The following is a 20,492-nucleotide window of genomic DNA, read 5'->3' as shown; positions in this document are numbered from 1 at the left end:
GCGCAGGGGGGCGGGGCGTCGCGAGCGAGCGCGCGGGAAGGGGCGCGTGAGTGCGCGCGGGGGGGGACGCGGGACCCCCGGTGTAACGGGATGGGGGGGGCACGGAGAGAATGGGGGTGACCGGGGAGGAGTGTGTGCGTGTGTGTGCGTGTGTGTGTGCGTGTGTGTGTGTGCGGGTGAGAGTGCGGGGGGGGGCGCGGAGGAGCCCAGTGTGCGAGGGGTGGGGGCGGGCGGGGAGAACGGGGGAATGGGGGTGGCTGGGGAGGGGGGCAGCGCGCGAGGAGAGGGGTGAGTGCAGGTGAGAGGGCGAGGGGTGGTACCTGTGCAGATGAACGTGAGAGGGGTGCTGTGTGTGCACGTGAGAGTTTGAGCGAGTGCAAAGGGTGCAGGAATGCAGGTGAGCGTGAAAGGGGTGGTACATGTACAGGTATGGGTGTGACGGGTGGGTGTGGAGGCGCAGTGTGCCTTGTTCCCTTCCCTCAGCCCTGTCCCAGCCCAACCCTGTCCCCCCAGCCGTCCCCATCCCTCATCCCTGTCCGCAGCCCTGTCCCCCGGCCGCCATGGAGGTGAGCCACTCGGTGAAGGAGCGCACCATCGCCGAGAACAGCCTGGTGATCCTGCTGCAGGGGCTGCGGGGCCGCGTCACCACGGTGGAGCTGCGCGACGAGAGCGCGGCCGCGGGGCTCGTCACCAGCGTGGACGCCTTCATGAACGTGCGCCTGGCCGAGGTGACGCTGACGGACCGGCACGGCGCCGTGTCCCACCTGGACGAGCTCTTCGTCACCGGCAGGAACGTGCGCTACGTGCACATCCCCGACGACGTGGACATCAGGGCCACCATCGAGGAGCAGCTCCAGGCCATCCACAGGGTGCGCTTCTTCGGGGGCCGTGACAAGGGGCGCAGGGAGTTCCCTCAGGCCAAGGACAAGTGAGGTGAAAGTGCAAGGATGGACCTGCCCCTTTGATGGACTGCCACACCAGGCATCCCGCCCAAGGACATTCCCCCCAGGGACTCTGCGCTCTGCTGCTCCCAGGGCCGGTGCCTGTGGAGGAGCAGGGATGGTTTTTGTAATGAATAAGCCCAAATAACCCTGTTTAAAAGGCTCCGTGGTCTCTCTCTGCTTGTGTCCCTCCTCTGATGGGCCAAAGAACACTTTGGCCAGAGCTGCCGTCCCGCTGCCACCCCCGGCTTGGCCTTTCCCTGCCCATGGGGGTTCCAACCCAGGGCGCCCCAGGGTGGGGGGGTTCCCCATTCGGGGGTTCCCCATTCAGGGGGTCCCGGTCGGGGGAAGGGGGGGCTGTGTGGGCGTGACCAGCGGGTCAGGCCCCGCCCCTCCGCCAATCAGCGTGCGTTCGAATCTCCCGCGTGCCCGCAGCACCCTGCGCCAATCAACGACAGGCTCGTCCCGTCGCATCCAATCAGCGATGGGCTCTTCGCGCCGCAGCCAATCAGCCTTCGCTGCTCCTTTCTCTCTCCTGAAGGCGCCTCAACCAATCAGAGCCCACCGCAAAGGCCCGGCCCGGCCCCTGCTCTCTGTCCAATCACAGCCCGCACCGCCCCCGCCGGCCAATCAGCGCTGTCGCTGCCTTGGCCCGGCTGCGACCGGCAGGGGGCGGGCTGGGACGGGGAGGTGGCGTCACTTCCGGTGCCAGGCGGGCCCGGAGCGGAGCGAGGCCGGGCCGGGCCGGGCCCGGGGCCATGGGTGAGTGAGGGGAGTGGGAACAACGGGAACGGGGCCATGGGAGAGTGAGGGGAGTGGGAACAACGGGAACGGGGCCATGGGAGAGTGAGGGGAGTGGGAACAACGGGAACGGGGCCAAGGGAGAGTGAGGGGAGTGGGAACAACGGGAACGGGGCCAAGGGAGAGTGAGGGGAGTGGGAACAACGGGAACGGGGCCATGGGGCAGTGAGGGGAGTGGGAACAACGGGAGTGGGGCCATGGGGGAGTGAAGGAGGGGAACGGGAACCTGCCCCGGGGGGCTGAACCTGCTGCCCGTGGGAGCTCCCCGGGGGCTGAGGGATCTCCCCCACCCAGAGCCCGGTGCTGGTCCCTGCTCTCGCCGGTGCAGGCCCTGAGGGTGTTCAGGCTTTCCCTGGTGGGGGAGAGCCTGTGGGGTGGCACCTTCCCCCTAACAGGAGGGCTTGGGGCTCCTGGTGTCCCGCCCTGGCCTGGCTGTGGGGGGATGTGCTGTGCTGGTGTTGGGGGTTCAGTGCTTTGGTAGTTTGCTGAGCCTTTGAGAGCCTTGAGGTGTGGGTTTCACACACCCTGCTGAGTGCAGGTGTGCTGGGGGCTCGCGCTGCATCCTTTGGTTGTTCCTCTGTGGTGTCCATGCTGAGGGTTTGGTCACGGCACCGTGTCCCTTAAGAGCAGAGTTCAGCTGGGTTTGATCCTCAGGGTGTTAGGGAATTGTCTCCGTGGAGCAGGCAGGGGAAGCCTTGTAGGCACCGAGCTGTGCTGTGATTCAGCACAGGGAGGACATGGAGCTGCTGGAGTGAGTGCAGAGGAGGCACCAAGGTGATCAGAAGGCTGGAGCAGCTCTGCTGGGAGGAAGAGCTGGGAGAGGTGAGACTGCTCAGCCTGGAGAAGCTTTAGGGTGAACTAACTGTGACCTTTCAGTGTCTGAATCAGCTGACAAGAAAGACGGAGAGAGACTATTTACAAGGGTCTGGGTGACAGGACAGGGAGGCATGGCTTCCCACTGACAGAAGGTAGGTTTAGATTAGGTATTGGGTAGCAATTCCTCCCTGGGAGGGTGGGGAGGCCCTGGCACAGGTTGCCCAGAGAAGCTGTGGTTACCACATCCCTGGAAGTGTCCAAGGCCAGGTTGGATGGGGCTTGGAGCAACCTGGTCTAGTGGAAGTCATCCCTACCCATGGTAGGGAGTGGAATGGGATGGTCTTTAAGCTCCCTTCCAACCCAGACCATCCTGGGATTAGGGTCAGCCCTATGACTGGTGCCTGAGCTGCCCAGCCTGCTCAGGTGGAATAAGGGGGGTGTTATGAGTGCAGATATCCTGGCTGTACATCTGGGCCTCCCTCCTGCCCGGGAGCTCCAGCTGGAAGCTCTTGCTGGACAGAGGAAGCTCTTGCTGGACAGAGGAAGCTCTGTGTGCCCGTGGTCATTTTCTGCCTGTCTTGGGTCGGTGTTTTTTGGTGAGCCTGTCGCTGTGTTGTCACACTGCAAACCCCAGCAATGCTGGCCTGGCACTGTGTGCAGGGAACTTCAATCTATTCCTCTCCAGCCAGGGCCAGGTGAGTCACTGCTGGGAGAAACCGGGGCCACACCTGGCTGGGAAGTGTCAGCACGTGTGCGGGTCACACTGCGCTGGGCACAGAGCTCCTGCTGCTGCGGGGGCTGGTCAGCGGTGACACGAGCAATAAAGGAGAAGCAAAACCTCGGGGTGCACCACACCCCTCCCCTCCTGGGGTCTGGAGGGTGAGCACAGCCTGGCCACGGGAGCAGCCCCTGGTTGGGGACTGCGCTGGGGCAGCAGCTCAGCCTCGGGTGCTGCAGCTGCATTTCCAGGCTCCTGCTGGGAGGGTGTTGGGCTGGAGCAGGGATTTTTCCCGGGGAGTGTGGCCTGTGCTTCAGCTTGAAAGGGTTAAGCTGAGGTTGGTGTTTATGTAACCAAAGAGGGAACTCCCAGAGATGAGTCCTTGGCTATCTCATGTGGTGATGCATCAGAAGGGCTTGAAGAAAGCCCGGCTTGTTGCTTGCGCTGAAATTACGTACTGGAACCCTGTGCTTCAGAGTTTCCCCGGCTGCCTGCGGGGGGCCGGGCTGGAATGTGCTTTCCCTGATGTGTGACTTGGACTGTGGAAGCCTTTTTTGTCCCTGAGGAACTGGAGAGTGGCCACAGCTGGCTGTGGGTGGAGGTAAGGTGTGCTGGGCTCCTGTACTCCCAGGTGCTGGCTGTGCCTTGCTCACGTGCCCGGGACTCAGCTGATGGGCAGGTTGGCTGAGGAAGGAGTTGTTCTGGTGGGGGGGTTCAGCGGGGGCTGCCAGGGCTGTTCCTGTCTCCCAGCTTGCAAAGCTCAGCCTGTCCTTGCTTTCCCGGGTGCCTTCCAGTGGCACAGGGGTGCCCCAGCCCCTCGTGCTGCCCAGCGCCCTGGCATTTTTCCTTCTCTGGTCAGACAGATTCTGTGCCTGGTTTCGAGCGAACTTCTCGCTCAGGGAAGAAGTTGAATGAGTGTCCGTGCAGTTCCAAGAACCCTGTGAGTCAGGGCTCCGTTTCGGGAGCAGGCTTCCCTTCCCGGAAGGGCAGCGCAGCGGAACACGGGCTGCACTGACTCATACAATGGGCTTTTTTTATAGGGAGGGAGATATATATACACACATATGTTTATTTCTCTCAGAGAACGGTTCAGCTTCCAGAGCCCCCAGTAACGGGAACATCCCTGCCCAGGGAATCTCCCCCGGTGCTGTGCAGAGGGAGGGGAGCAGAGCCCACCCCGGCCCGTGTGGGATAATGAGCCAGGGAAGGGCCGAGGCTTCCCCTGTGCATTCCACGTTATCTCTGGGGATGGAATTGTGTCGGGAAGGCTGAGCTGGCCATGGGAGGAGGGACAGTGCAGACAGGATGGGCCTGGTTTGGCGCTGAAGAACAAAACAAAGTCCTATGACTGAAACTTTGAAGGACACTATAGCCAAAAAGTAACTTTTGCCTGATTAAGGGTCGTTTATATATTAAAATACACACCCTGCATATGCTGATCAGCTTAATGAAGTACATGCTACCACATATGACTCTCTTACTCAACTCCCCACGTAGATCATGCTGCATGTGGCATTGCAGGAGGAGGAGAAGAAGGTTGGGCTGTGTGTGAGGGGGGCAGAAATTTCTCCTGGTGAGGATGAAGAGCCAAAAGCCCTTGGAGACAGTCAGTGGGAGACTTCCTCTCCCTGCTCCCAGGGTGGGATGATCCTGGTCTCCAAGGACCAGCTGGGACACAAGGGATGTAGTTTTGGCCAAATTTCATACACTTAATGCAACAGCCTGCTTTCCTTGGGATCTGCCCTGCAAACATTCCCTGTAATACCCCAGCCAGCGACTCCTCCGCAGCCCTGCCTGATCCAAGCTCCGCCTGCTCCCAGGGAAACCTTTCCAATGGGAGCCCAGGCTCTGTCCCTGGGAGCGCTGATGACTCGGGTCTGAGCTGTCCCTGGCCAGGTTTGCCCGGGAAGGAGTGAGGCAACTCTGGGACCTGCCTTCCCATGCAGGAAGCTCCGTTGAATGTTGTGTTCATGGAGGGTTTTGGTCATGTCCAACACAGCTTCCCACGAGCTGGGATTTGCCGTGAGCCAGGCTTAAATGTGAACTTGGGTTAATCCTCACTGATAAGTGTGCCCAGTGTGGTATTTGGGTGGGAAAAGGTGCAGCCTGATGTTGCTCATGTGATTCCCTGCGAAGGCCACGCAGAGAGGGAACAGAGTGTGACAAAACCCTCTGGGCCAGGTCTCCAGCTTCATCCCAAATGCATAATTGTGGTCAGAATAATCCAGAACCACAGCATCAAGTGCCTCTTGTTTCATGTTACAGAGTCCTCGACCTTTTGCCCATCCAGCCTTCTCCAAGGTGATGACTCCTGTCTCCTGAGACGCTGGAAAACCTAGTTTGGAGGAAGAGTAAGGATACAGTTGATGCTGAACTACGTGAGTCCCTGTTTACAGTAGCTCCATTGCACCAGCGAGCTGCCCAGCCCCATTGCACAAGGGTTCATCCCAGAGTTCCTGTGCGGGGGGGTTTCTCCAGTGGAAATGTTACTCACATGTTTCCAGCAGAGATGACGCTGTTCAAGGAGGGGAGGAGTTTGTGAGGCACAGTCAGATGTTGGGTCTGTGCAGCTCTCTGGGCCTGGTGGCAGTGCTCTGCTGAGGTGTGAGGGCAGTGGGAGCTGGGAGTGCAGGGATGCAAAGTCTGCTGCAGGACTCCTCCCCTTGTCTCCCTGGCTGTCCCTGCTCCTGGGGACAGGTACTGCTGGATGAATCAATGCAGTGACATCAGCTGTGTCCACGGGAGGGGCGGGGCTGCCAGAGAGGGAACTGCTCTCACATCGAGTCCTTTATCACTCTCTTGCCTGGTGAAACACTGTGGCTCGTTTAAAACAGCAGCCCAAAAAATGTTTTCCACTCTACTCTAGTAACCTCTTAGGGAAGAACTCCCAGGGTTTGGTTTGAGTGAGGAAATGGAGCTGTGCTTGGTTCCTCTTCACACCCACCCCCCAAAGTATCTTTAAAAAGTCAGAGCACAAACATTGAATGTGATGATGTTTGTGAAAGTCTTTGAAGCTGTTTTCCAAGAGCTAAAGGTGTGCTGGGAACAAAGCTTCCCTTGGCTGGAACTGGTGCATGCTGGACTCCAAATTTCAGCTGCATTGGATGTAGGTAGATGGAGATGTAACAAGGTCAGATCCTAAAGAGGTACAAAGAGAGAGGGGACTTTTTTCAAGGCTAAAAATAAATTTTTGAAAAGTCATTGCGAATTTAATTGAATCTCAGGATAACAACGTGTTTATTTTCTATGCCCTTGTTGGGAAAGGTGAAAAATATTAATTTTTATGATCAGTTTTGTGCATTCTTAGCTGTTTGAGGAACAGACTCGAGCCTCTGAGGGACTTGGTGGGAGGCTGTGATGCCTTGTGGGGATCCCCCATGGAGGATCCCCCGAAAGCCCCTGGGCAGCAGCAGCAGCCACCCATACACAGGGATAACTTGGGCACCTTCTTTCCGAGGTTTTTGGAATATGTTAATTTGCAAACTCGTTTTTGCTGTAAAACAAGCCTTAATTATCTTGACTTGTTCCCACTATGTCTCTCAAACAACTGTTGTAAGAAATGTTGCTCTGAATAACGAGGCTGATTTATGCCTGGAGAAACGCTCGGAGCCTCCAGCCCACCCCTGCTCTGCCAGGGCTGTGTGTAGACACACGAGTGGGCAGAGCCTCCAGTGCACCCGTGGGTGAGAGCCTTCCAGTACAAACGAGGGGTAGCAGGAGGGAATAACTCAGTGGCTCATGGGACGTGGTCTCTCTTCCCTTTCAAGAGCCGAGGATGAAGCGGCGAGCATCGGACAGAGGAGCTGGGGAAACATCCGCCAAGGCAAAGGCTCTGTGCGCGGGGATTTCTGGGAATAACGCCAAGAGAGCAGGTCCTTTCATCCTGGGTAAGCAGGGATGGGGCATTTGCACTTGTCAGGGGAGCTGCTGGTGGCAAAACTGAGAATAAAAGGCACCGTGGAATGAGGGAAAGCAGGTGTGGAACTCGGTGTCTTACCCAAGAGCACGGGTCAGTGGATGTGCAGAGCAACCTGAGGTGAGCTGAGGAGGTGTGGGATGCCAGTGCAGCAAGGCAGGCAGAGCTTTGGAGAGAAATATGAGCCCTCATTTTTATCTCTTTTTTTTTTTTTTTAACTACATTGTTAAACTTTGTTAAAGAGCGAATTCATCTGGGGGCTTTTTGGTCTGGGAGGATGTTTGACCCTGCTGGCCTGGAATGTGCTGTCACATCAGCACAGGGGCAATGTAATACTGCACTAGTGGCCACTAGAAGTGGTATGTGCCAAGGCAAGGCCCCTCTGCCAGCTCTGAAGAGTTGCTAGAATAGTTGTTGGTTCAGAACTAGTTCTATAAGTTGTCAAAAATGGTAGACTTTGCCGTGGAAACTAATGGATGATCAGTTGGAGCTGATTGATTTAAACTGAGGAGTGGAGACTCTGTGTTAACTTGAATTTGGGCAAATTTGGGCACACGTGAGCCGTCCCTGCAGAGGTGGCAGCTGGTTCCCAGGTGTGGCAGGAGCAGTTGCCATGGGTGTTGCTGTGTGGTTCAGACATGCAGAAATGAGGGCTTCTGCAGGCAGCTGGGCCACGGTTGGGCTTTGATAAATGTTTCTCCAGGGAACAAATGAAACATTGTCCCAAAAGGTTTCAGAGTTTAAGACCTTTGGGTTTTTTTAGCTTTCAATTTGTGGAAACACATTCAGGCCCCTGCAAAAAGGGAACTTGGTTTCAGCAAACGTAGCTGCGTGACGCTGATGTAACCGGGGTTAGTCACTGCTGCTGGAGGGAAAACAAGTCTGTCTCTGCTTTCTGCTGTAGGTCCACGTTTAGGTAACTCCCCTGTGCCAAGTATTGTTCAGTGTTTGGCAAGAAAGGACGGGACAGATGACTTTTATCAGCTGAAGGTAAGCAAACTGCAGCTCCCAGATCTCCAGGGCTCCTCAGCCCCCGTGCAGGGAGTGGTGTGGGCTGAGCCAGTGCAGTCAGACACGGCTGCTGGAGCTGCCCCTCGGCAGGGCAGTGCTGCCAGGCACAGATCTGTGTCCACATCAGCCCTGAGACAGGGCCTCTGCTGCTCTCCCAGAGCCCTTGGATCTGTGCCTGGAACAGGGCAGCTCCAGGAGGGAAAAATCACCTGGCATGTTTGCAAACAGCCACCTGAGCCCCTTTTCTGTGGTTATGAAGCTGCTGCTGCACATTCTGCATGGAGGGTGCTGGGTTCAGCCAGGTCCATGGCAAGGACACATCCATGAGAGCAATTCCATCAGCTGTTAAACACATGAGGATGCCAAAAGTGAGAGAGGGCAGGGAACGTGTGGGTTTTTCTGGGAGCCGTAAAGATCTTCTCTCTTTTCCTGAAGATTCTCACCTTAGAAGAAAGGGGTGATAAAGGAATAGAAACCCAGGAGGAGCGACAGGGCAAGATGCTGCTGCACACGGAGTACTCTCTCCTTTCCCTGCTCCACAACCAGGAAGGAGTGGTCCATCATCACGGGCTCTTCCAGGTACACTGCTCACCGTCCAGGCTGGGGCAATGCCAGGGGTTGCTGATGGATTGAGCTGCTTTTGTTTAATGTACTGTTTGTGCTGACCCCATTCTTGTGTGTCCAGAGTTAGTGCTTAATCCAGCACTCTGAGATTAACCACTGCTGCTTCAAATAGGGGCTCTGCAGAGTTCAGTGGGATGTAACAGAGTTTGGGATTTGGGAAATGTGAGAACATTCACAAGTGGGACAGGCATTCAGCACTGTCCCCTTCAAACAGGACAACAGCTGCTTCAGTGGCAAATTAATTAACACCTTTTAAAATTAAATTTGTGCTTTCTGGTCTTTATACTGATTATGATGACTTTTAATAAGGGGACAAATAGCCAAGAAACTGTTTCAGCAAGTTGAACCGGTCACTGTGCTGGTCAGTTTTTGTGTGAGTGGACTGTGTTGCTGTTGATCCCTTCAGAGCTGTTCACTGATGTGAGGGGCTGATGGGAATTACTGGTTTGATGGCTGGTATTGCCTGACTTGCTGGTTACATTTTGTCAACATGCTTTTCACTTGAGACCATCTGTACTAGATCTGAAATAAGCTGAATGTCCAACTCAGCTGTGTCTTGTTTAATGTCATGGAAGAACTGCTAATTGTGTCTGAAAATTTCTGTTCTTCTCATGAATGGTGTGTTGGATCCCTGCTGTTCCAGGAGGCTGCTCTGCTGCAGAGCTTCCCTGGGCTCAGCTCAAGGGCTCTGTGTATATGAACAGCATCAGCACTGACGTGGCACAGAGCCAGACAGCACAGACTTCCCCTGCCCTCTTTTCTCCTGTGAGGAAGAAATCCTCTCTGTGAAGGTTATGAGGAACTGGCACATGTTGCCCAGAGAACCTGTGGCTGCCCCATCCCTGGAAGTGTCCAAGGCCAGGTTGGACAGGGCTTGGAGCAACCTGGGCTGGTGGAAGGTGTCCCTGCCCATGGCAGGGGGTGGCACTGGATGAGCTTTAATGTGCCTTCCAAGCAGTCTGTGATCCTGTGTGATTCGTGAAGTAGAGCTCCTGCATCTCTCTGAAATCCCACCTCTGGGCACAGCCCAAGCACTGTGATTGCATTTGCTTACTTTGAGCTGGCCCTGCAGTTGTTTGTTCTCCCAGCTCTGTACCCGTGCCCTGAGGCTGCCCTGAAGGGTTGCTGCTGTGTTTGCCTCCCCGCAGGACCGGGCCTGTGAGATTATAGAAGATCTGGAAGCCAACAGGATGGTGAGGAAGATGAAGAAGCGCATTTGCCTGGTGCTGGACTGTCTCTGTGCTCACGATTTCAGTGACAAAACAGCAGATCTGATCAATCTGCAGCATTATGTCATTAAAGAGAAGAGACTCAGCGAGCGGGAGACAGTGGTGATATTTTATGACGTGGTACGAGTGGTAGAAGCATTACACAAGGTGAGAGCTTCCTTACCCCTCCAGTGCTGGGAGGCTGAGTTTTCCCACATTAGCATAATAGGTGCTTTCAAACTTCCTGGTGTGGGCAGTGGCCGGGTTACAGGAGATGGATGTTGGCAGTGTTCTGCACAAAACCTCCTGCCCCAAGCCCTAAAGAGCATTCCCTTCCCTTCCCTCCCTGCTCCTCACGTTTCTGGATGATCAGGTGGTGTCTGTGGGCTGTGGAGAGGGGCCAACTGAGGGCAGGGCAGGGGAACCACAGTGTGGTAACCTCAGCCAGGGGAGAGCAGAGCCTGATCAAACACAGGAAACACAAGCTGTTTCCTTTTGAAGCAAAGTAAATCACAATGTAAGAATTGATTTGTGGGTTCAGAACCTCAGGCTCTAAGTTTGAGATCAATGAACTAGAAAGTGTTGCAGTAAAAGTGGATTCTGTGGATGTTGGATTTCTTACCCCGTGGCACGGGACACTGCAGGGCAGCACAGCGTGGGGCTGCTGAGGGAATGCTCATCACAGTGGCCTTACTGAGCCTGGACACTTCAGCTTCAGATCTCTCAAGTCTGAGAACTCTTTGTGTTAGAGTAGCAAATTTGCTTGTTCTGTCCTGATCAGGATCAAAGTGAAGTGCACAAAGTACCCAGGATGGAACCCGACCTGCAGCCTTGACCTGAGTTATTTCTGAGAATGAAGATGCCATGATTTCTTTTTAGTGTTCTGGTCTGAGTGTGGAATTTACACTTCTAAGTAGGCTTTTGCTTATGTTATACTCTTATATTTTTTACAGAAAAATATTGTGCACAGAGACTTGAAACTAGGAAACATGGTGCTAAATAAAAGGTAAGAGTGCTGGAGAGCTGCTGTCCTGGCAGTGCTCTTGTTTCTTCCCCAAAGCAGATTTCTAATAGAAACACAGTCAAAGGCAGCACTTGTTGAGCCCTCTCATGCAGGAGAGTGAGGGAAAAATACAGACCCAGCCTGAAGTTATATCCAAAGTTTATCTCCAAAAAGGAATTGAGCCCCACTTAGATAGTTCACTCTTCCCCCCATCTTAGTGACCCCTTGTCAGCACTTCCTTTTGGATTCTAACTGCTGAAAACTGAATTTTGTAGTAATTCAGAAACCTGCAAGAGAAGTACTGATTTTATGTACATTTACAAAAAGAAGAATTAAATGTGGTGATTGGTTCTGTTCCCATCATCCACTCTCCATTGGCCAGGAGCATTCCCAGCCCTGCAGGCTGTCCTACAATCACAGCAGTGTTAGATCTGACTGTTGCACTGCTGTGTTTTTGCTAGCAGTAAAATATTGACTTATCTAAACAAAAGCTCTTCTGTGCAGTGTGTGTTTGTGTCTGAGGCAGCTCCCTTGTTCCAGGGGGGGTTGATGGGAGCCTCCACTGGAACACGCCGTGGGGGCTGGATGCTGTGCAGAGGGGCAGCAGCTCAGGGCAGTGGGTCATGGCCTGGCCCTACTTGCTGGCTCCCTGGGGCTCTTCAGTGTCTTGGGTTCTGTGTTATTTAGCTGGCACCTAGTTCAGCTCAGATACTCTGCTCTGTCCTCCAGTATTACGTTACTGACTAAATATTTTGCACTGACTTGAGGAATGAGTGGAATTCACCCTTTTCACACTGTCTGGTTTTCTGTGGAATGAATAAAAAGCTGGAAGGCTGGAGGTCTGCAGTCTCTGAGTCTGTTGTACAAAGCCTGCAGGCTCACTGGGCTCACAGCTTGCTGCTTCTCCTCCCTAACACTGAAAGCAAACAGGTTTTACCTACAGAGTTTGAACTTGGTTCCCCCCCACACACACACAGAGCAGCTGCTGCCTTTCGGGGCCACCTCTGAGTTGTTTCTGTAGAGCTGCTGATAAATCTCACCTGCCTGCTGCTTTGATTCTCCTCCTTGCTGAAGAGGCAGGCAAAGGTTGGTGCTTTGAAGGATCCCCACAGAACTTCCCTTCTTCTGTGGGCACAGAGTGCAGGGGAGCACCCAGGGCACCGCTGGCAGGGGGAGGTGTTTGAAGCTCTGTCAACACACTGGTCAGAGTCATTCCTTGTGGCTGTTTTTGCTCTTTACTTTCCATCTCTGTTTTTGCTCTTTACTGACAAGCTTTGGTGAGGGAGGGCTGTAGCCTGTGCAGCAGTGAGTCATGGGAAGGGTGGGAGAGGCGTGAGAACCATCTCCATGGAGAGGACCAGCCGGAGCAGGAACAAAGATCTGAGCTCACCAGGAGCCAGGTCCCTCCTCGTGGTGGGGCATGAAGGTGCCACTGAGGTCCTGACATGTCCCACCTGAGGGTCCCTCAGACCTTGTCCCCCACGAGACATTAAAGCCTCCCAGGTTTCCCCACTGGGCAGTGCAGGAGTTGGATGATTACAGATTAGATCGGATTTCAGGGACTAAATAAAACCGAGCAACCCTGAACATTTTAGTGTCCTGTAGAACACTTAGTCTTTTAAATCCTTAACAAATCCTGCAGCTTGTTATTCAGCCAGGGAAGTCTCCTGACAGTTGTAGCTAACACTTCTTAAACACCAGTCTGTCTGTTTTAATAACCAGCTCTCCGTTTCCAACCCACACTTGGTTCTGTTTCACTTGTCTGTAAGACTGGCTGGGAATGTTCCTTGGTTATTGTGACTGACTTAATCCATTCTCTCAGGCTCTGGTTGTGAAATACTTTTCAAGAATATAGAAATCTTCCAGACAGTGTTTTTCTACTCACACCTTTAAAGTTGTAAGTTAAAATTGAAATTATCTGAGTGACGTGGAAGGTTTAATGTGACAGTAGTTTTGTAATGAGAAATGGAAAAATTCATTAATGGGAGCTGGCAGTGCTGTAGGGAAGTAGGGGTGTCCTAACAGAGAAATTTTGTGTCCCTGCAGCTCTGCCTTTCCTGTAGGAGGGTTTTGGGTGCTGATCAGGGTTTGTGTTCAGCACACCCGTGTGTGGAGAGCAGTCCTGCAGATCACGTGGAACTGCCACCAGGCTCCCGTGTGGGACAGTTGGGTGACACAAAAGGGGTTGTGCTGAATGTGATCAGAGCTCCTGCAGCTCATCTGGTGACACAAACACAGTGTTTACACACAGTGCCTGGGGGCCAGGCACGGGGCAGCCCTTCCACTGCGTGTTTTCCCTCAGCTCCCAGAAGGTGTTTTGTGGAGAAGATGCTTTGGATTGGCAGTTGGGAAGTGCAGGGCAGAATCAGTAGCTGAAAGGCTGGAATGCTCCTGGGAGACTGGCCAAGGCACCTGTGTGGCTGCAAGGTGGGCCAGGTACCACCCTGTGCTTACATGTGCCACCCAGCCTGGGTGTGGACATTGCCATGGCTGTAGCAGAGGCCCTCTGATTCCCCTGTGAGAGCCTTGCAAGCCGTGCTGACAGGTGTGGAATCCCTTCCCTTTGGGATGGAGTTCATCTTACAGCTCCCTGTGTCTTTTCCCAGCACTTCAAGCTTCCCAAAAAGCCCCCCAGGCACACAGCTCTGTTCTGGAGTTAACTCCCTCTGTCTGTACTGTGTGGTTCCCTGACACTTGTGCTTCTCCCCAGGACTCATCGGATCACCATCACCAACTTCTGCCTGGGGAAGCACCTGGTGAGTGAGGATGACCTGCTGAAGGACCAGCGTGGGAGCCCTGCCTACATCAGCCCGGACGTGCTCAGCGGTAGGAATTCCCCCAGCCCCAGCTCAGCACTTGTTTCAGTCATTTGTGCCTCCTGACAATAAATAAACCCGCCTGTTGTGTCCCCATATGTACCTGCCTTCTTCAGGGCCCAGTTAGGAGGCTCGATCTGCTTTTCCAGCTGGGAAAGTTGGAGGGAAGGAGTGAGCGTGACTTTTTTCTTAGGGCTTGTCTGAACTTCAAAGCTAATTCAGAGCTCCTGCCTGTTCCCTAATAAGTCTGACTGCAGACAAGACGTTTGCTTTCCCACGTCTGAATCTTGTTTCTGAGGCCTCTCTTAAGCTGCAGGTAAATCCCTGGACCTAAGGGGCAGCCAATCCAGATCCCACCAGGATATCAGATTATTCGAGTTGTACACTAAGAGGAGCAGTTGCTGCAGCTGCTGCTCACTTCCAGCAGGAACTGGTGACCCTCTGGGCAGCTTCTGGGCCGACAGAGAGGAGTTACTTAAAAATAAAGGAATGATGAGGGCAGGCCAGAACCGTCTGTCTGGGCTGGATCCCCTCTCCAGCAGCCTGGCCTGTGCCTTGTCTCCAGCAGAGGCCTTGAGCTTAGTCTGGCACAGAACAGCATTCCCTGATGTCCTCCTGCCTTTAGCTGTTCCCAGTGCGTGGGGCTGTTGGAAACAGCTGTGGTTTCTGTCTGTTCAGTTGCTTCAGGAGGTTTCTCTTCCATGAGCTCTAAGCTCTGCTCCTCTACCAGCCTTTGAGCAGCCACTGGTGGTCCTGGTTGGGGGGTTTCTTCTCACCCAGGTGAGCTGGCCTAGTGTTGAAGGGTGCACATCCAGGTGGGACTGTGCATATGAAACCTCTCCCTCTGTAGATCCAGATGTTGGGCATTAGCTCAGGAGTTCCTTGTTCCTGGTGTCCTGGCTGGATTTCAGAAAGGCCCTCAGAAGGAGCTGGTCCTGGGACATCCACCCCAGTGGACTCCCCTCAGGAGGTTTGTTTACAGGCAGCAGGAACAAACGTAGCTGAGCTCTTCTATTGTGATCTGCCAGGCAGGTTTGAGGTGCTTCTCTCCCAGGCAGGACTGAGCCAGGAAGGGAGCAGAGGCAGGCAGGGTGGTGGATCCTGGCTTTTTTGCAGGCCTTTCCTGTTCTGCAGGATATCCTGAGGCCCTTGTGACCAGATGGGTGACAGGAGCCAACTGCTGTGCAGGAGGTTGGGGCGGTTGTGGCTCAAGTGGCTGGAAGAGGCTGCAGGGAGCTGCTCCTTCCTGCTCCAGGGTGCTGATGTGTCCACGACTTCAGCCCAGCTCCCCTCCTATGTTTCTTTTAAGGGCACTGTTGGAGGTGGAACTGGCCTGCCTGGAGGCCACAGGGCACTGAACAGGCTGTCTTGGCTGATCACTGACACCTGAGGCTGTTTGAGACCCTGCAAGGCACAGCCTTAGCTCAGGACTCATCCTGCACTGCCCAGCCTGGCCCTTGCTGCCATTGCCCTGCCCTGGCTCTGGGATCTGCGATCAGCCCTTCTCTCCAAAATGTTCTCCCAAAATGGCTCAGTCTGTAGTTCCCCTCCAGGCATTAAGGGAAAAGTTACTTGAGGACATTCCAGGCATCACCACGAGCCTGGAGCATCCCTCTGTATTGCTGGTGCTCCTGTGCAGGCAAAGCTGGAACGCCTGAGGAATTAATCACTGTTGTGGGGCTCCAGGAGAAACTGTCTCTTCTGAGGGATGGCTGCTGAAATGTCACAGCAGGAAAAGTTGGAGGGGGAGGAGGGAGAGGTGCCTTTTTATGAGCATATAAAGCAAAGAATAATTAGTACAAATACCAAATGCTGCAGCAGTGACTCACTGTGTGAGTCAGAGGAAGTCGTTCCCTCAGTCCTGTGCTGTGCTGCAGCACTGGGGTTTGGTTTGGTGACCCTCGTCCGTGCTGCTGTGGGCTGATTGCTGTGACTGAAGGGGCTTGGAAGCAACGTTTCCATCAGGTGAATCCTGGGGCTGCAGCAGCCTTGAGAATGTCTTTTGTGCAGGGAAACACCTTCCTGCGCCCTCTGTGACTTTACAGCTGGCTCCAGTGGCTGTGTGCTGGATCCATCCCAGAGGCAAAACCCCATCACCATGGGCTCAGTCTTATCCTTCCTGGGCTTCTTTCCTGCCTCTCCCTGCCCTGTGCTCTCTGGCCCTTGAATTTCCCCTCCCTTGGTCTGGACTTGCAGGCCAGTGGATCTGTGGAACCTGCCAGGCTGTAGGGATGGTGAGGGGCAGTGACCTGGGAACTCCAGCACAGGTCACAGCAGTTCTGATTACCTGATGCGCTTGGATCATGTCAGGGTCATTCAGCAGGGGCATTCCTGTTCCACAGGGGATGGGAGGGCACCTGTGTGGAGATGGACAGTTTGCTTACTCACAGAGGATGCACCCTGGGGGGAGTTTTGGTGCCCTGTGATAAGGAAGTATTCGGTGGGTGCTCAGTGAAGGCAGTGCAGGGTGCCTGCCTGGGGAGGTGAGGGGGTCACCAGGCCCGTGCTCTGCAGTGTTTACAGGGTGTGTGTCCCTTGTCCCCCCAGGTCGGCCGTACCGTGGGAAGCCCAGCGACATGTGGGCACTGGGGGTGGTGCTGTTCACGATGCTCTACGGCCAGTTCCCCTTCTACGACAGCATACCTCAGGAGCTCTTCCGCAAAATCAAGGCTGCCGAGTACACCATCCCTGAGTGAGTACAGCCCCCCCTCCCTGAGGGAGTACAGCCCCCCCTGAGGGAGTACAGCCCCCCCCGAGGGAGTACAGCCCCCCCTGAGGGAGTACAGCCCCCCCTGAGGGAGTACAGCCCCCCCTGAGGGAGTACAGCCTCCCCACCCCGAGGGAGTACAGCCTCCCCACCCCGAGGGAGTACAGCCTCCCCCCCCCCCAGTGAGTACAGCCTCCCCCTGCCTGCCCCGGGACCTGCTGGGCCTTACTGGGACAGCTGGAGCTGGAGGGGCTCCCCTCAGTGCCCCGAGGGTCGCAGCAGTCCCAAGAACAGGCTGTTTGGGGTGGACACTGAGGAGCAGCAGCAGAGCTGGGACAGCTCGTGGGAAGATGGGGTAGGTCCCGAGCTCAGGGACAGGGAATGGACCCCCTGGTTAATTTGGGGGTCTCAGGGTCAGGGCAGTGGTGGCTCCAGTAGCTCCTGAGCTGTGCTCCCAGCACATCCATCCTGCCTGCCCCAGGCTCACCATGCTCTGTCCCCCAGGGATGGCCGGGTCTCGGAAAACACTGTGTGCTTGATCCGGAAACTGCTGGTCCTGGACCCGCAGCAGCGGCTGACGGCTTCTGAAGTGCTGGATTCCCTCAGCTCCATCATAGCGTCCTGGTACGTGCACGGGGAGAGCCAGGACATGCTGTCTCTGGCCACGGGCTGTGTTGTTCCAGCTGTGGCGGGCTCAGCTCACCAGAGGAGGCTCTGGGAGCTGCAGGAAGTCTTTGCATCCCATGTCTCTACCACCGGTGTGTGCTGACGGATACAGCTGGAGAGGCCTGTGCCAGTGCTGTTGGCAGCCATGGCCATCCCAGTGGGATCACCCAGGGCTGGGTGAGGGTGGTTGAGCCGGTGCCACGCTCTGGATGCCAACGCTGTGCTCTCCCCCAGGCAGTCCATGTCCTCGCTGAGTGGCCCTTTGCAAGTGGTGCCGGACATCGATGACCAAGTGGCTAATCCTGAAAACCCCCAGGAGGTAGGTTTTCCTGCTTTCCTTTCCAAGGAACTGCTTTTCCGTGCTGCTGTGCCAAGTCTGTGTGTAATGGGAAGGGATGGCAGCCCTTGTGCCCCTGAGCTGGGAAGGGGAGGGCAGGGAAGACGTGGCTGAGTCCTCATCACCCTGTGCAGCGGAAGGAAAGGGTGATGCTGCTGGGACTGGGAGTCACATCCAGCTGGCCGAGCTGCCTGGAAGTGACTCGCTGGCCCCAGAGCCGGTGAGGGACAGCTCAGTCCACTCCCAGCAGTGCTCACTCCCTCACACAGCTGGGAATGCTGGGAGGAGGCAGCGGGGTTGGCTCCGGCTCCGGGTGAGCTCCACCATGGGAGCAAACATCCTGTTTTCCTGCGGCCTGTTTCATGCTGGAAGTGCTGCCACGGCCTGGCTGCCCGGGGGCGGCCGTGCAGGGTGTGCAGCAGGGATGGGGGTCAGGCAGCTGCAGCCCCAGGGCCTGGCAGGGCTGGGATGAGCCACATCAGGACAAAGGTCTGTCCTGGTGGCACCGGTGGCTCACAGGGAGTCCTGCTTGCGTGCCCAGCACGAGGACCCCCGTTATCCTGGGATAGCCCAGGCCCGTCGGAGGAGCCGTGGGGCTGCGGGCGTGGCTCTGACAGGTGGGTCTCTGCAGGTGAAGGTGACGGAGGAGTGCTCCCAGTACGAGTTCGAGAACTACATGAGGCAGCAGCTGCTCTTGGCTGAGGAGAAGAACACCTTGCATGAGGCCAAGAGCTTCCTGCAGAAGCGGCAGTTCGGGAACATCCCCCCCGTGCGGCGCCTGGGCCACGACGCGCAGCCCATGAACCCCCTGGACGCGGCCATCCTGGCCCAGAGGTACCTCCGGAAGTAGCTCCCCACGCCCCGAGAGCACGAGCACCACCCTGCAGTCTGCCTTCACCTGCCTGCTCCAGCCTACAGCAATACCGGTGTCCCACGACGGGGAATAATGTAGCAAATCCCAAGCTCTGTCCAGGGACACGCACTCACACCCGCTCCGGAGGGAGAAGACTTTTGGAAAAGCTAGTTTTGGAAGCAGCAAACCTCTTGGCATCTTCTGGAATCTGTTTTTTAAAATCGAAGCCTAGATGACTAATCTGCTTTTAATCATGACTGTAATCTACCTCTCTTGTCTTTTTAACCATGCTGTTCTCTGGATCGAGCAAAGCTTGTGGGAAAGGAGGAGACTTCCGAGGGTGAAGCTGCTGGCACAGAGCAGCCCCGTGCGGCGCCCGCTCCGTGTGGTCTGAATAAGCTTGGATTTACCAGGGTTTCTGGAAAGGAAGAATTTCTTGAAACCTCCCACTTCCCTTCATCTGCATCAAATCTGTTTCTGTCCTTACGTGCCACCTGGCCTGGCCGTGCTGACCAGCCCTCAGTGGCCGTGTGGCCACCGCTGTGACCGGAGGGCCCGGCCACCACCTCGAGCAGGAGTCGAGGAGTCATCCCAGCAGCACCAGCTGCAGGGCTGGGATCCTGTCCCAGCTCTAAGGTTGCACAGGACTTGGCCCCCTGGGGCCTCTGCCCCCTCTCCCACCTTTCACTGATTCCTTTGGTTTATAAGGATCTGTGATTTAATCTTATTTTTCAGTAGCTTGTCCCAAGTTCAGTTACAGTTGCATTAATTCTGATTTAGCATTTTCCCCCTCAGTTGTGGTACAGATGTAATATATGAGTTATAATGTGAAAAGCTTCCCAAAGTAATCCACCTAGAGGTAGGAAGGGGCAGGCTGAAGTGTCTACTGTATTTGTTCCCAGCTTTTCTTGCCATCCCAACCCAAAACTGGGGCTGCCTCTGCCCTCCCTGCATGCCCAGGTGGGGGAAGGATGTCCTGGTTTGTCACCTGGTGCCACTGGAAGAGTTTTGGCCTGTGCTGAGAACAGGAATGATTGTTTCTGAGCCTCATTTATGAACTGGATGCCTGTCTTGCCAGATGAACTGTTCTCACACAGACCTCCCAGGGCTCCCCGTGCCAGGGCTCCCGCTGGAGGCAGCGGCTCTCTGGCTGCCTCCTTTCCTGCTCCCTGCTGCTCCCAGCCCTGCTATCACCCTCCTGCCAGCCCTGGGAGCAGGGAGGGTCAGAGCTGGGGGGCTGCCCTGCTTTTTGGGGCTGTCCTGCTCTTTGGGGCCAGCGTGTTCTTTGGGCCCAGCCCTCCCGGGGGCGCGGGCAGGGAGCGAGTAGCAGATGTTTGTAGCGTGTTGTTGCCTTCTCTTGCCCCGGGCTGGGGAAGGGGACGGGCTCTAAGCTGGGCCACTGCACTGGTGGCTTTGTGGGGCCAGGGATGGACTGAAGCATCCCTGGCCCCGTCGGGCATTACGTCCTGCCTGCGCCTCGCCCAGGCCCCGTGGGCAGGCAGGGCCTCGTGAACACTAACACAGACCAGCTCCTGCACCGGCCCCGGCTGAGCCAGTAGCCCCAATTCTTTTGCCTTATTTATTTTGAAGATGGTGGGTCTGTCCCAGCACCCCCCAGTGTGTACCACCAGCAGCAGGGCAGGGACCCCCTGAGCACCCCACCAGGGCCCTGTTCTCTCCTTCTGGTTCTCTCCTGCCTCGCTCCCACCTCTTTATTTTTGTCGTTTTGTTTTTTTCCCCAAAGTTAAAGCAAAAAGCAATATTCTGGGGCTCCCTGAGGCTGTGTCACACCAGGATCCTGTGCCCTGGGCAGCACCGGTCAATCCCACTTGTGCTAAGGCAAACTGGAAGGGGGTGGTGTGGGGGGCAGGACGGGGGGGCCCAGGGGCTGCAGCGGGACAGAGCCTGTTGTAAGGAAAAAAAAGAAAAAGAAAAAAAAGAGGAAAAAAAATTTGTATAAAGACGTTATTTTTGTACTACATGGGAACTACTCCTGCATGTCGGCAATAAAACTTCATACGAGAGCCCGGCGACCCCGCGGGGAAGGGATGGGAGGGGAGTGGGATGGGGGCCTC

General features: G+C 55.6%; 2 protein-coding genes across 4 annotated transcripts; both read left to right on the top strand.

Annotated features, from left to right (window-relative positions):
• The first annotated feature begins 9 nt into the window (after nt 1-9).
• LSM10 (LSM10, U7 small nuclear RNA associated) lies at nt 10-1,104 on the top strand. 2 transcript variants are annotated; one of them, XM_032710052.1, is made up of 2 exons: nt 10-46; nt 543-1,104. In XM_032710052.1, the coding sequence occupies exon 2, from the start codon at nt 561-563 to the stop codon at nt 930-932; it is 372 nt and encodes a 123-aa protein (XP_032565943.1). In that variant the 5' UTR covers nt 10-46; nt 543-560; the 3' UTR covers nt 933-1,104. The 2 variants fall into 2 exon arrangements, with proteins under 2 accessions (XP_032565943.1, XP_032565944.1); XM_032710053.1 differs by lacking the exon at nt 10-46 and adding an exon at nt 116-132.
• Nucleotides 1,105-1,625: 521 nt separating this feature from the next.
• Nucleotides 1,626-20,441, top strand: STK40 (serine/threonine kinase 40). 2 transcript variants are annotated; one of them, XM_032710050.1, is made up of 12 exons: nt 1,626-1,703; nt 5,542-5,654; nt 7,044-7,163; nt 8,097-8,182; nt 8,639-8,782; nt 9,976-10,203; nt 10,989-11,041; nt 13,749-13,864; nt 16,402-16,546; nt 17,066-17,185; nt 17,462-17,546; nt 18,196-20,441. In XM_032710050.1, exons 3-12 carry the CDS (start codon nt 7,052-7,054, stop codon nt 18,412-18,414), a joined length of 1,308 nt encoding a protein of 435 aa, XP_032565941.1. In that variant the 5' UTR covers nt 1,626-1,703; nt 5,542-5,654; nt 7,044-7,051; the 3' UTR covers nt 18,415-20,441. The 2 variants fall into 2 exon arrangements, with proteins under 2 accessions (XP_032565941.1, XP_032565942.1); XM_032710051.1 differs by lacking the exon at nt 1,626-1,703 and adding an exon at nt 3,633-3,877.
• The last annotated feature ends 51 nt before the right edge of the window (nt 20,442-20,492 follow it).

Source organism: Chiroxiphia lanceolata, chromosome 24 (assembly GCF_009829145.1).
Source record: "Chiroxiphia lanceolata isolate bChiLan1 chromosome 24, bChiLan1.pri, whole genome shotgun sequence".
Lineage (NCBI taxonomy): Eukaryota > Metazoa > Chordata > Aves > Passeriformes > Pipridae > Chiroxiphia > Chiroxiphia lanceolata.
This window is presented reverse-complemented; position numbering and strand designations above follow the sequence as displayed.

Excerpts from the sequence above, each read along its gene's own strand:
- STK40 (XM_032710050.1), top strand. The coding sequence starts at position 7,052 with ATGAAGCGGCGAGCATCGGACAGAGGAGCTGGGGAAACATCCGCCAAG. Across the intron at positions 7,164-8,096 it reads AGCAGGTCCTTTCATCCTGG|GTCCACGTTTAGGTAACTCC; the intron begins GTAAGCAGGGAT and ends TTTCTGCTGTAG. Across the intron at positions 17,547-18,195 it reads ATCCTGAAAACCCCCAGGAG|GTGAAGGTGACGGAGGAGTG; the intron begins GTAGGTTTTCCT and ends GGGTCTCTGCAG.
- LSM10 (XM_032710052.1), top strand. The coding sequence starts at position 561 with ATGGAGGTGAGCCACTCGGTGAAGGAGCGCACCATCGCCGAGAACAGC.